We start from the raw sequence: 13508 nt of genomic DNA, 5'->3' as shown, positions 1-13508 counted from the left end.
CAATAGCAAATATTATCGGTTATGTATAATGATTACAGTGAAAAATAGTGCGATGCGCTTGGCCAAGCACCTAAGAGGTGGAGGCCAAGAGAGGTGTCAACGAGTACAGTCTGTGGAAAATCATTACACTTTGAACTTATTCGACGAATAACTAACTGTGGATTACAAATAGTTATTGAAACGGAATAAAATTTATTCTACAGTTCCAGCTTACTGTCAATACCGTTGCTGTTATCGTTGCTTTTACTGGTGCTTGCGCTGTTCAGGACAGTCCTTTAAAGGTAATGTTAATTTTAGTGTACTTGTAGCTTAAAATATAAAAGCATTATTGAGTTATAATTATTTCGTATTTTTAGGCTGTACAAATGTTATGGGTGAATTTAATTATGGATACATTAGCTTCCTTAGCTTTGGCTACCGAAGTGCCTACTGAAGATTTACTTCTCAGAAAGCCTTATGGTAGAACAAAACCCTTAATTTCCAAAACTATGATGAAGAACATTTTAGGACAAGCCGTATATCAATTAGTAGTTATATTTACTTTACTTTTTTTAGGTAGGTAATCTTATTTTCTTCAACGAAGAGAAGAAATTTACGTTAGCTTTGTTATGTTTAGGTGATACAATTTTGGATATTGAATCTGGAAGAGGAGTGGCAATCGGTCATCCGCCAACCCAACATTTTACCGTTATCTTCAACACTTTCGTTATGATGACGCTCTTCAACGAGTTCAACGCTAGAAGGATTCATGGCCCCTTAAATAAATTTTATTCGACGATTAACTATTCAGTGATTTATTTGTTGTTGGTGAAACCGGCCCTAAGCTGGACATTATACAGTCATCGGCCTGTAGTTGTGATCAGAACTCTTACGGAGATCTAAACCATATATTTATTCTTCGGTTGCAAAAAACATTTTAAAAAATCCGATCATTTAATTCGTAAACTCATTAAAATAAAATATTTTCTTTCATTAAATATATCACACATTTTGTTAACTGCCAATAGAAACACCTTAGAACTTCTAGTAAATTTTATTAAAGAAGTAAAAATAGAAATTTAAAGCAGCATTGTATTTATATTATAAGAAAAGTTCTGTATACAACTTTCTGTGGCAAATGGACTTGATTCCGTGCCATTATCTTTCCACACAAACACACACACCATAAGTGAAAACTTCTATGAACACCCTCAGACTGTAATAAACGAGACCCCAAATGAGGAATATTAATCATTATGGGTGATTTTAAAGCCATCTTGGCAATGATATAGTTTCAGAAATAAAACAGTGAATATAATTAAAATATCAGACACGAAAACGGACCGACCTCTGTAGCTTAAACAAAATACGTATTATCAGTGGCGAAGCGTCCTTAAGGACCAGAGGGGCCGGTACTTGTGCTTGACATAAACAGCTTCTTCTCGTTATAAATCAATTATGTAGAAACTTGTTCCTAACTCAAAGATATTTTAAACTTTCATTTTTATTTTATAACAAAACCACACAATATCAACCACAGAAAAAAAAGAAAAATGAATTTCATCACGTTATGTCTAACTGATTGTCATTTGTCTTTAGATATTTTTCAACCAATCAAAATTAACGTTTGATCAAACTGACTTTGAAAAATAGAAGATCCTCTATTTTTAGAGGATTTGATCAAATTCAGGATGTGAAGTCATGTGCTGTCAATTTTTTGGTTTGGTCAAACTAGTTTGAGCAAATATTTGACCGTCTAACGCGGACTTAAGACTCAAAGATGTAATCCATCTTCTATATAATAGAACAATTCCCCTATATATCATAAAAACTATTGAAAACATCTACCAAAACGGAGGTCAGAATAGATTAGGGGAATTTTTTCAACCTATTCGTTACATCAAATAATTTGTCCTTAACTAGCCTTGGTCGATTTTCATGAGATCCGTCCTGCGTTTCAAGAAGATTACGAATAGTAAGAATTTTCTCAGTAAAAGTTACCAAACTTTTGCTACGTAGTCAGCTAATGCAGCTGCCATCTTGAGCTGTTCTGCACTTCCTAATTTTCAGTAGAGGTTGTGTCCCTTAGACGAAAAGTTCCAGTTTTAGATGGAAACTCACCGATAACCCTCTCTCGTCTGCTAAATAACGTACATCCATTGTACTCTATGTACATAGTGGTTATACCACAATGTCTTTGAGACCGTGAGAGTAGGATTTGCTTATAGGGCTGATCAGCTAAAGAATCAGTCAGCATTTCCCAGAGTATTGTTATTCTGAGTTTCAAAAAATCAGCTCATTTTCAAGACTCATTACCAGCCTTAACCACTAATACATTTTAAATAACCAATTAAGTTGTTTGGAACTAAATTGTTATAAAAGTAAGTCTTAACTATTTGGCATGTTGTAAGAAAACTCTTGAAACTCATATTTATTTAGAGCCGAATATTAGGAAATCTGGTATAGGTATGAGTATACGTTTAGACGCATGTAAACCACTTTTTGTGTGTGTGTGTTTTTCTTTTTAATTTTTACCAATAAGCTGCGACGGAAGAATGTCACTTTTGAGCAGCTTAAGGTTGAAACTGGAATTATTACACGCACTTATAACAGTTTTTTAAAGCATCTTATTTTTAAATAATATAGCATGGGAATTAACCACAACTGTTATAAATTGAAATTTTACTTACAAATTGAAAACAAAAACGTAATCAAGCAAATCCTGTTTAAAAACTGTGGTTAATTAAAATGTTAATATTAATTTAAAAAAAAATGGATATGTACGAAGTCCTGAAATTCCTGGATATATCAGACAAACTATAAAATAAAGAAAAATGGGTAAAGTTAGATGGTATTGCATTTTCGTCGCATTCTTTTTAACAGTTTTTGCATCTTGTAGAGATGCTCAGTTACTGTGACGCACCCAGGAGAGGTTTTGGGGGTTAAACCCCACCCCAGGTCATATAAAGTAAACAATATATAAAGAATAGTAGAAAAATGTAACTTGTCTTTCACACACAATACAAAAAATGCAAAACGCTGATTGAATAATTAAATTACCACTTTAAATATGTAGAACACAATAATCATTGTATAAATATACAACAATTAATATTATTTTTCATTATATTTAGATATAGATACCTAATATTAGGCTTATGAAAAAGTAAACAGAACGAATCTGTTGCGAGTAGCACGCGCCTACAGGACTGTATCTGCGGCGGCCTTGTGGACTATCACGGGTTGTGTTCCTCTGCATGTGTTAGCAGTAGAAAAGAGACATCTCTATGGGAGAAGAAAGCATTTGACAACAGCTATAAAAAAAAAGAAGAAAGGGAAAGATCAATGGAAAGATGGCAAGACGAGTGGAACAACAAGGAAGATGTTGCTCAGTTGACAAAGATGCTGATCCCGAGCCTAAGGGACTGGGTAGATTGTCAGTTTTAGGGCGTATCTTCATAGGTTCAGAAAGACAGATACAGATAATTTCCTATACTGCGAATATTCCGACATTGTTACTCACACAATGCTGGAGTGTAATAGATGTACAGTGGAGAGAAACAGAATGTATAAAGAAATAGGTATGAACCCTATGACTGTAAGAGAGATGATGGTGAAGATGGCGGGAAATACGGAGGGATGGAATAGTGTTCACAATTACATCCGAGCAGTCATTAAAAAGAAAGAAGAAGAGATACACCAACCGGGCTAACGACAGAGATAAGATCTAATTACTATTTTAATGGGAATAAGTCGCAATTGAAGGTTAAAATAAGTTTATTGACGTTTGAATTTTTGATCTTTGATCTTGCACTGATAACTTGTTTATACTCCAACAATTAATAGAAAAAAGAATAGCGGTTGGTACCGTGGTACATCTAGCCTTCATCGACCTAGAAAAGGTTATAATACAGTTCCAAGACTTAAATTGTGGCAAGCTTAACAAGAACTCGACATTAGTCCATACCTTTTAGGAATAATCACAGAAGTATACAGGGATAATACTTCTTCTTCTTCTTGATGTGCCTATCCGTTACGAATGTTGGCGATCATCACGACAATCTTTATCTTATCTGCAGCAGCGCGGAAAAGCTGCACAGATGTTGTATTGAACCAGATTATGAGGTTCTTTAACCAAGATGTTCTTCTTCTTCCTGGACCTCGTTTTCCAAATATTTTTCCTTGTAGGATGGCTTGAAGGAGAGCATATCTGGATTCATTTCGCATAATATGTCCGAAAAACTGTAACTTTCGAGATATGATGGTGGTCAGTACTTCTCGATTATTATTCATTCTTCTGAGGACCTCCTCATTTGTGACTCGGTCAGTCCACGGGATCTTAAGCATTCTCCGATATAGCCACATCTCAAATGCTTCCAGTTTTCTGCACATATCTTCGTTCAAGGTCCACGATTCAACACCATAAAAAAGGACAGAGAAGACGTAGCATCGCAGCATTCTTACTTTTGTATCAAGAGAGAGATTGTGACTCTTGAAGAAGGCCCCCATCCGATTAAAGGTGGATCTAGCTTTTTTGATGCGTGCTCTAATCTCCTGGTTGTTGGATAACACTACTTACCTAAAAATCGGATATAGACTATCAGAGTCAATAAAAGTAACTAAAGGACTAAAACAAGGATGCAGTATGTCACCCTTACTGTTTAATTTATATATTGAGACAGCCCTCCAAAATTGGAAAAACCACTGCCAGGGAATGGGAATCCCCATATTAAATAACGTACTGTTTTCCCTGAACTTTGCGGATGACCAAGTCATCCTAGCTCAAGATTCTTATAATGTAGAATTTATGATAAAGCGTCTATAGAGAGAATATTTAAAATGGGGGTTACAAGTCAGCATGAAGAAAACAGAATATTTACTTAATTATCAATTAAGATGCAAGGTTTGAAGTGTTGATAGACGAGGACGTGGAAATCAAACAAGTGGAAAATTTTAAATATTTAGGTCCACTCATTGTTAAGAACGGCTTGAGAGAAACCGAAATTAAACACGAATTAATCAGGGACGTAAAATTGTAGGATGTCTGAACTCCTTATGGTGGGATCACAACATTTCCAAAAGGAACAAAAAAGAATAGGGCAAACCATGGTTGAATCAGTTCTTTGTTATGGCTCTGTAGTATAGACAATTAATGCAGACCTGAAGAGAAGATTGTTGGCAGTTGAAATGGATTATTTGAGAAGAAGTGCTAGAACATCAAGACAGGAAAGGAAGACCAACGAATCTATAAGAAATAACATGAATGAACAGAAACGGTCATTGACAGAATAGAAAGAAGAGGTTCAAAATGGTTTGGACATCTATTGAGAATGCCTAACGAACGTTGGCCCCAAAATCTTCACAAATGGAAGCCCCCTGGAAGGAAAAAAAGAGGTAGACCTCGACGCTCATGGAATCAAGGAATTATAAGAGCGATGGAATCGAGAGCTTTGGAGGAGGAGCATGTCTTGGATCAGGAGGATTGACGGAGGAGAACGGGAATACGGCGATAGCCGTCTTCAAAATGTATTGTATTTACAAGTTGGATTAATGTCAAACGTCAATAACCTTATTTTAACCTTCAATTGTGGCTTATTCCCGTTAAAATAGTAATTACTTTAAAATGCCACAAGAAAATAGCTTCAGAACAATAGATAAGATCTAGATAAGAGAAGGGAGTGTTCCAAAAATATCGTCAGCCTTACAAGACCACCACACTTTCAGAGTACGGTACGTGCGACAGTCAACTGCGCACAAGTAAGAGGGGGTGGTTTTAGTTGGTAGGCAGGATAATAGATACCTGAATCTTTGGCACTGCTATCTTTAGTACTTTAAATTAAACTAAAACCCAAATTTTAGGGACTCAAAATGGAGGTAGCATAAAAAAATTTCAAACCCCTCCCCCCCCCTATGACAAATTCTGGGTGCGCCACTGCTCAGTTATGGCATAGTGTCGCTTAGCTATGGCTTTGTATATGAATCGACTATTTTTGAATGACTAATTTGGGAAAAAATTGCTTTGTTTTTTGTAAGGTCTTGTGGTAGGTATAGAAAATTTATATAATCCATCATTATAAACAAAAATAAATTATACAATGTAAAGATATAGATTACTGTAAATTTGGTTGCCTGTCTTAAGGTATGACAAAGAAGAGTATAACCACAAAAAAAAATTTTTTTTTCGAAATTTAGTAATATTTAACTTTTCATGGAATTTTAATTATTTATATTATATAAAATTGCAAATTTGTTTTATTACCTTATATTTTATTAAGTGCCGAATAAATCCTCGGTAAATGACTACTATTTGTCTTAATTGTCTTATGTCAGTGTCAGAATTGTCAAATGAAAAAGTCAACACACTTTTGGATCCTTTTATTGCATGTGGAGAATTTGCCATTTTTCGGTAACAGATTGTTGAGGAAAACATTTATTTTTAAATACATTATACACTTATGATAATATTTAGAGAAATTCTACACTTAGAAAGTACATATATTAACAATAAAAAATGGGTAAATCTAAAAAAATCCGCAAAGGAGGTGATGAGAGGTATGTATGAATTGGTATGAATATCACCAGAAAGATCAGTACTTAATATTCAATAATATTTTTAGTGAGTCCGATAATGAAAACAGTACCCAGGAGGTAATTGACAAAGCCAAAACAAAAAAGACCAAGCCAGCTAAGTAAGTAATCTTCAAAAAAACCTAAAAGTTAGGTTAGTTGATTCCTTTTAAAAAATATCTGTTTTTATTAATGTTAAGATCCCAATCTACAAGTGATGAATCTAAAGAGGAAAAAGCAGATGCCAAGAAGGCAAAAGGTAAGAAAGAAAAGAAACAAGTGGACTCTGAAGGATCAGACACTGAAGTGGTTTCCAAAGTGAAAAAATCCTTCGCTCTTCTTCAAATCGATGATGAAGATTCAGACGATAATTCTAAACCCGCGGCGGAGGACGACGATGATGAAAGTGAGACAAAACCAGCTAAAAAGGACGGTAAAAAGAAATCTAGTGATGAAAGGACTACAAAAAGCCAGGGGGGTAAAAAGGGGAAAAAGAATAGGAAACGTGATGATAGTGATGAAGATATAGAGAAAGTGTTAGCTGAATTAGAAATGGAGTATGCAGGTATTAAGAAGGAACCTGATCCGTCCAATGAGGAAAAGCCTGTAGAAAAAGTGAAGGAAAAGAAAAAAGACAAAATGGATGAACCAAAAGGGTGAGTAATTCAAAAGCTTTATTAACAAGCATAAAGTAAATTAATAAATAATATTATTGCCAAATAAAAAACACCCTATAAACATTTTTTATTCAATAGAATAACATATAAATAGGGCAACAATCAATTTGTTGCCAAATACATTTCTTATTTAATCAATAAAAAAATGATAGTGTTTCCTAGTTTACTATTTATTTAGGCTTTCAGTTCTATACCAGTGGTTAGGTTTATTAGTCCTATAAGGAAGTTTTCTATTGTTCCATACATTTTTTATGGATTTTACTAATGATTTCATATACGTAGGTACAACATTTTCAGAACAGTTTGGATAATTTTGCTTTATATGTATTAGATAATATATAGCATTTCCTTGAGTATCCTTTCATGAACAATATATTAAACCTTGCAAGCACATCTCCCAACTTTTTTAATACTGTTCTGTTAATTAGTGCTTTGTTTTGTTTAAACAGGTATTTCTAATAACCTAGTATATTCTTTAGTTTATTTTCTTGTGTATTGTCTCCAGTACAGTTTTGTTGTCATATTTGCTGATTCCTTTATGGTATTCTAAATTGGTTGATGTTCACTAGACTTGCATAGTAGGAACATTCATTTATATGAAGAATAAAAGATATCCATAAGAGCCATTCAAAGTGAAATAACCCAGGAAACAGCAAAAATTTAGAAATTAAACATCCCCTTTTATTGCAAAAATTTAAAATGAAATGATAAAACATTTTGAGATAAGTACAAATGGATTAGGCCCATTGTAGTTTCTTCATTCTCAGTGTAAAGCAACTTTTTTAATTCAAATTAATGTGTCTCGGCTACTATTGCCACAGCACCTGTATGTACCATAAACCTGGGCAAGAATGGTACAAATTTTGACATTTTAGTTAGTATCATTTTTGCTATTTCAGCTAGAAAATTGAACTTTTCACACAATACTGCTCCTCATCTGAACTTTCAATTACAGTTAAGAAAAAAATTTTAAGTCATTGGGGAGGTGTGCTATGAATTGTTTTAATGTGCACTATTCTCACTGCAGGAAGGTGGTGAGAATGGTATATCACCTTTCTTCCATATATAATAGATTGGAAACATCATAAATAGATCTTCTGTAATATTCTCACCTCTCAAGCTATTACTGCTAATCAAAAAAAATTGGAAAATCCACTAAATAATTTTTTTACAAAATCAATGTTTAATTAAGGAAATTGTTGCCACAATAAAAACTTGAATTAAACTTACTAAAGAAGTCATTTGAAACAGTTAACATATTGTATAAGAGTAGGTATCTATAATTATTTAAAAACAAAATTTTTATTTCTTACAGTTAACAATGAATTTATTAGGAAAGACCTTTTTCAGGCCTTCAAAAATGTTCACAACTTGTTTAAGTTTATACCAAATTTCATCTGGTGGGTTGGGCCACATCCAATGCTTCCTACTATTTTTTATAGCTGTCACTGAAGAATCTCATGTCTCATCAAAATTGGATACCATCTTGCCTGGGTGGCCATTGTATTGCACAACCACAAATCACCTTTTTTTGGTAGAACAGGTTGATTGGTCATTCTAAAAGGAGAATTTCTGGTTGTTCCTCATTAGTGAATGAGCCCATCAACTGCAGTCACAGTGCTTAAGATTGCAATTGGTCCTATTGCATCAGTAGTCCCTGCAGGCATTGGTGCAGTGAATGTGCCCTCTCTCCTAGAATTTCTTCTTCAATCTTCTCGCCCATGTCCTCAGAATACCAAGTGAAACCTCACTTTCGGCATATGGAATATCATCAAAATCGATATTATCTTCTGAACTAGCTTCATCATATGATGAATATAGCTTCAATAGCATGAAAAAAAAATCTTGAAATTTGATTCTGTTCAAGTTTAATTAAAAATGATTTTAAAATTTACTGAAAAATGAATAATTATGAAACCTTGAGAACATGTCATATAGGAGCAGTCATCAAAAATACATATATACTTATACACTAGATATTATTAACAATAAGTATTCTTCGTCTTTTTGTCAACGTACATACTTACATTATCAATTGTTCATCATCAAAGGGAAAAATTTACAATTATAAGACAATAAATCACCGAACTGGAGTCAATAGTATTGTTCTGAAGCTATTTTCTTGTGGTATTTTAAATTAATTACTATTTAAATGGGAATAAGCCACAATTAAAGGTTAAAATACGTTTATTGACGTTTCAATTTCCACTTCGGAAATCGTTCTCAAAATACTTTGAGAACGATTTCCGAAGTGGAAATTGAAACGTCAATAAACGTATTTTAACCTTTAATTGTGGCTTATTCCCATTTAAATGGAGTCAATAGTATCTCTGATCATAAAACTTTCGGTTTTTGGTTCATTTGAGATGAAACCTAAAAATACAAATATATGCATCGCTAAGTATTAATAACAAAGTTATATTTTAAATAAAAAATATGATTAATGAACTCAAAAATATTAGAAAAAGCTTAGAAATTGTTATTATTCTAGCTTTACAACCCTGCATGGTCCTAGCCTCCTCAAGAATTTCTCTTCAGTCATCCCTATCCACTGCCTTCCTCTGCCAAGCATGTATTCCCATATTTCTCATGTCTTCATTGATGACCCATTGGTCAGAGAAGAAGAGGAAGACCCAGAACAACATCGAAATTGTTGATTAGTATCTTTATATTCTGTTTATTCATTACTTCTGTTTTACTGGAAGTGGATGTTTTAATTGCTATTTTGTAAAATTTTAAAAATATTCAATAATGACTGAAAAATTAATCGAGAAACTAATCTACGTTACTTGTAAGATTTTATGAATACTATTAATTTATTCTCTGAAGTACGGGTCATTACTTTGTTTACATATTTGTATACTAACCTATGAAACTTTATTCCTGAAGATTTTTTATCAACATTGCTTCTGCTACTGCAACTATGTTGAGAACAAGAAACCATTATTATGTACTATCACAATATAATATGTCATAATAATATGACATGTGTAGTGTATCGATTCATCCATTCAACCCTAGTTCTACTGCATGCATCTCCATCTACTTCCACATTACTCTGTAATACCGATCCTATGTACTTAAAACTATTACTTTTCACAATAATTTCACCATCCAAAGATATCATTTTATTTGTAGTAATAGTTTAATCTTTAAATGAACATTACAAATACTTAGTCTGTTTTGTCCTTCTTCTTCTTGTTGTGGTGCCTACTTGTTTCGGATGTTGGTGACCATCATGGCAATCTGTATTTTGCAAACTCCGGCTCTGAAAAAATTTGTGTTTGGTCCTACTAAGTTTTACACCTTTTTCCTCAAGAGCTTGTCTCCACTGTTCCAGTTTTTGTTCAAATTCGCTTGCACCATGGACGTGTCAATTTGAATTCCTCCTTTTCCTATTTTTCTCAATGTAGTCAGTGATATATCTAAGGCTTCGGAAGCCCGCTAAAACATAGATTGTATATATTGCTATTGCTATATTGCTAATATATACCTATTGCTTAAATTTAGAATAATTTTAAACTTTTCCCACAGTAGGGATGGGTGCTCTAGTGGTTTTCCATTCCTGTTTGTGTCCGCTCTGATTACTTGATTTCACTCACACTTTAAGCACATTTAATACAAATGTAAAAATAAGAATCAACATATATCGGAGCCTTTAATATCTTAAGTCATGATCTTTATGATTGTCAAATTTTAGTGAAGAAGCTGAAGAAGATTCAAAACCAGAAGAAGGCAGCACTGTGAAAACCGCAGCACAAAAGAAAAAAGAGAAGAAAGAGAGAGAAAAACAAAAGAAATTAGCACAGAAAAAGCAAGACGTACCTAAGGAGGGTTCTGAAGAACCTGCTGAACACCAGGAACAATCCAAACCAGAAGGGGCTGAAAAGAAACCTGAAGCAAAAGACAAAGATGATAAGCAAGAAGATGATGATCAAGATGGTGATAAGAAGAGCAAAAAGAAGAAGAAGAAGGGCAAAGAAGATGAGGAGAAGGATGCCAAAGACGCAAAAGATGCCAAGAAAGGTATGGATGTATAAAATTTTGTAATCTTTAAATAATAAAAAAATGGATTAATAGTATTTTAGATCTCTAATATTTTTGTTATTTCAGGTCCCGGCAAGAAAGCCATAGCAGCTATGCAAGAGGCTCTGAAAAAACTTAAAGAAGAAGAAGAACGTTTGAAAAAGGAAGAAGAGGAACGTTTAAAAAGAGAAGAGGAAGCAGAAAAGGCTAGATTAGAGGCGCTGAGGTTAGAACAAGAAAGAAAGGAAAGAAAGAAGCAGGTAATATTGTCTTTTTTTATTTGTAATTACAGTAGAACCTCGATAACTCAAACCTCAATAACTTAAAAACCCCTATAACTTAAAAAATTAGATGTTCCCTTTCTATCGGAGCCCAAAACCTCTACAACTTAAAATACACATCTTCTATACCTTAAATATGTAAATAATCTCAGTATTGGCCCTCAGTAACTTAAAGAAATGTTTCCAGAATCTTTATAACATAAAATTGTTTGCCAATGAGTCATTTCGGAAGAACGTGCTTTCGGTCATATATATTGCTTGCACGTGTCCATTTAATGTAAACTACATAATGCTCTATTGTTTTCTTCTTGAAAACATTGTTTTACATACTGTGTGATAACTTGCTTAAAATGAGTTCAAAAAGAATATTAACAACGCTGACGCAACACATGCTGATAAATTAAAAACTATAAAAGCAGTGAAAAATGGATTCAAAAGAAAAGAAGTTGCAGCTCAGTTTGGAATACACGAGAGTACTTTATCAGTCATCATTAAAAAAGAAGCTGAACTATTGAAAAAACAAGAATCAGGAGACAATATTCAATGGAAAAAACGAAAAATTGCTGAATTCCCTAATTTGGAGTAGTGTTTCTTTACGTGGTTAAAACAGTGTTGAAACAAAAACATCAGTGTCAGCGGACCCATACCGAAAGAAAAAACTGTAGAGTTCGCTAATTCATGAAAAATCAATAATTTAAAGCCAGCAATGGCTGATTAGAGAATTTCAAGAAATGACATGATTTAGCCTTCAAAAAAGCTGCCAAGTCTCAGTCTGCCAAGAGTGTAAATCTGAATTGCATAATTTAGTGAATAATTATGATCCCAATGATGTTTTTAATGCTGAAAAAACGGGTCTATTTTTCAAATGTCTTCCCGACAAAACATTAACATTCAAAAATGAAAAATGTCATGGAAGAAAACCCAACAAGGAACGACTTACGATTCTGCTATGTGCAAATTCTATGGACACAGAAAAACTGAAACCTTTAATTATAGGTAAGTCAAAAAAACCTCGGTGTTTTGCAGGCTTAAAATCACTACCCATGAATTATAAGGCCAATAAAAAAGCATGGATGACAGCAGAACTTTTTACAAAATGGCTGATTAATATAGATAAGAAAATGATTACTTCAAATAGAAAAATTATTCTGTTCATCGATAATTGCACAGCACACGGGGACATACCACCATTAAAGGCAATCAAAGTACAATTTCCTCCACCAAACACAATATCACAACTTCAATCTTTGGATCAGGGTATAATTAAAATTTTTAAAACATTATACAGAAAATAAATTATTAGAAGAATGATAGCTGATATGGAGCAAAATATGATTTCTTCTATCAATGTTCTTCAAGCAATGAGGATGGTGGACAAAGCATGGCTAAACGTAACACTCCTCACAGTGAAAAACTGCTTTAGAATTTGTGGTTTTTCTTCAGAAAAACCAACAGTACTCACGTACTCAAGTAGTCTGTGTTTTGAGTAAATGCCTAAAATGTAACCAATAAATAGTGTATATGTCTTGAAAGTATGTGTCTTGTTTTATGTTTTTGTTGATCACTTTTTCAAGCTTTACCAAAGGCGATGCACCAGCTGAGATTAGAGAAAAACAGCTACGACCCTTTGTTTAGTCGCCTTTAATAATGTCTGTCATAGTTGAAAGCGAAACGTCAGGTATAAATAATTTCCGATTATGGTCTATAAACTCAAAAAACAATCTACTTATATTTATCTGTTGACATTTTAACTTGTATTAATATGTTTTTTATATGTAGTACTTCGTTGTCGTAGTTTTATATTCCTATATATTTCTGTATGTCTCATCAAATTTTGTCTTGATTGTCTCTTCATCATCATCAGCCCATAGTCGTCCACTACTGAACATAGGCTTCCTCTAAAAACTTCCATTCAGATCTATCATTCGCTGTTGCAATTCAGTTGGTGCATATTCTCGTATTTCGGTAGTCTATCTCG

The 13508-nt window shown here is 33.4% G+C and overlaps 1 protein-coding gene and 1 long non-coding RNA gene across 2 annotated transcripts in view; both read left to right on the top strand.

The window, feature by feature from the left end:
• The first annotated feature begins 50 nt into the window (after window positions 1-50).
• LOC140437860 (uncharacterized) lies at window positions 51-970 on the top strand. The gene is made up of 3 exons (XR_011950415.1): window positions 51-281; window positions 357-555; window positions 617-970. It is a non-coding gene; the product is annotated as an uncharacterized lncRNA (long non-coding RNA).
• Window positions 971-6315: 5345 nt separating this feature from the next.
• The window catches only part of eIF5B (eukaryotic translation initiation factor 5B), a 49823-nt gene continuing 42630 nt past the window's right edge, over window positions 6316-13508 (top strand). Inside the window, exons 1-5 of the mRNA XM_072537211.1 lie at window positions 6316-6531; window positions 6597-6668; window positions 6747-7202; window positions 10924-11249; window positions 11337-11509. Coding sequence (XP_072393312.1) covers window positions 6491-6531; window positions 6597-6668; window positions 6747-7202; window positions 10924-11249; window positions 11337-11509 — 1068 coding nt within the window. The 5' untranslated portion in view covers window positions 6316-6490. The remainder of the gene's footprint in view (window positions 6532-6596; window positions 6669-6746; window positions 7203-10923; window positions 11250-11336; window positions 11510-13508) is intronic.

This window comes from Diabrotica undecimpunctata, chromosome 1 (genome assembly GCF_040954645.1).
Source record: "Diabrotica undecimpunctata isolate CICGRU chromosome 1, icDiaUnde3, whole genome shotgun sequence".
NCBI classification, from domain to species: Eukaryota; Metazoa; Arthropoda; class Insecta; order Coleoptera; family Chrysomelidae; genus Diabrotica; species Diabrotica undecimpunctata.
The sequence above is the reverse complement of the archived record's forward strand: the minus strand, read 5'-3'. Positions and strand labels throughout refer to the sequence as shown.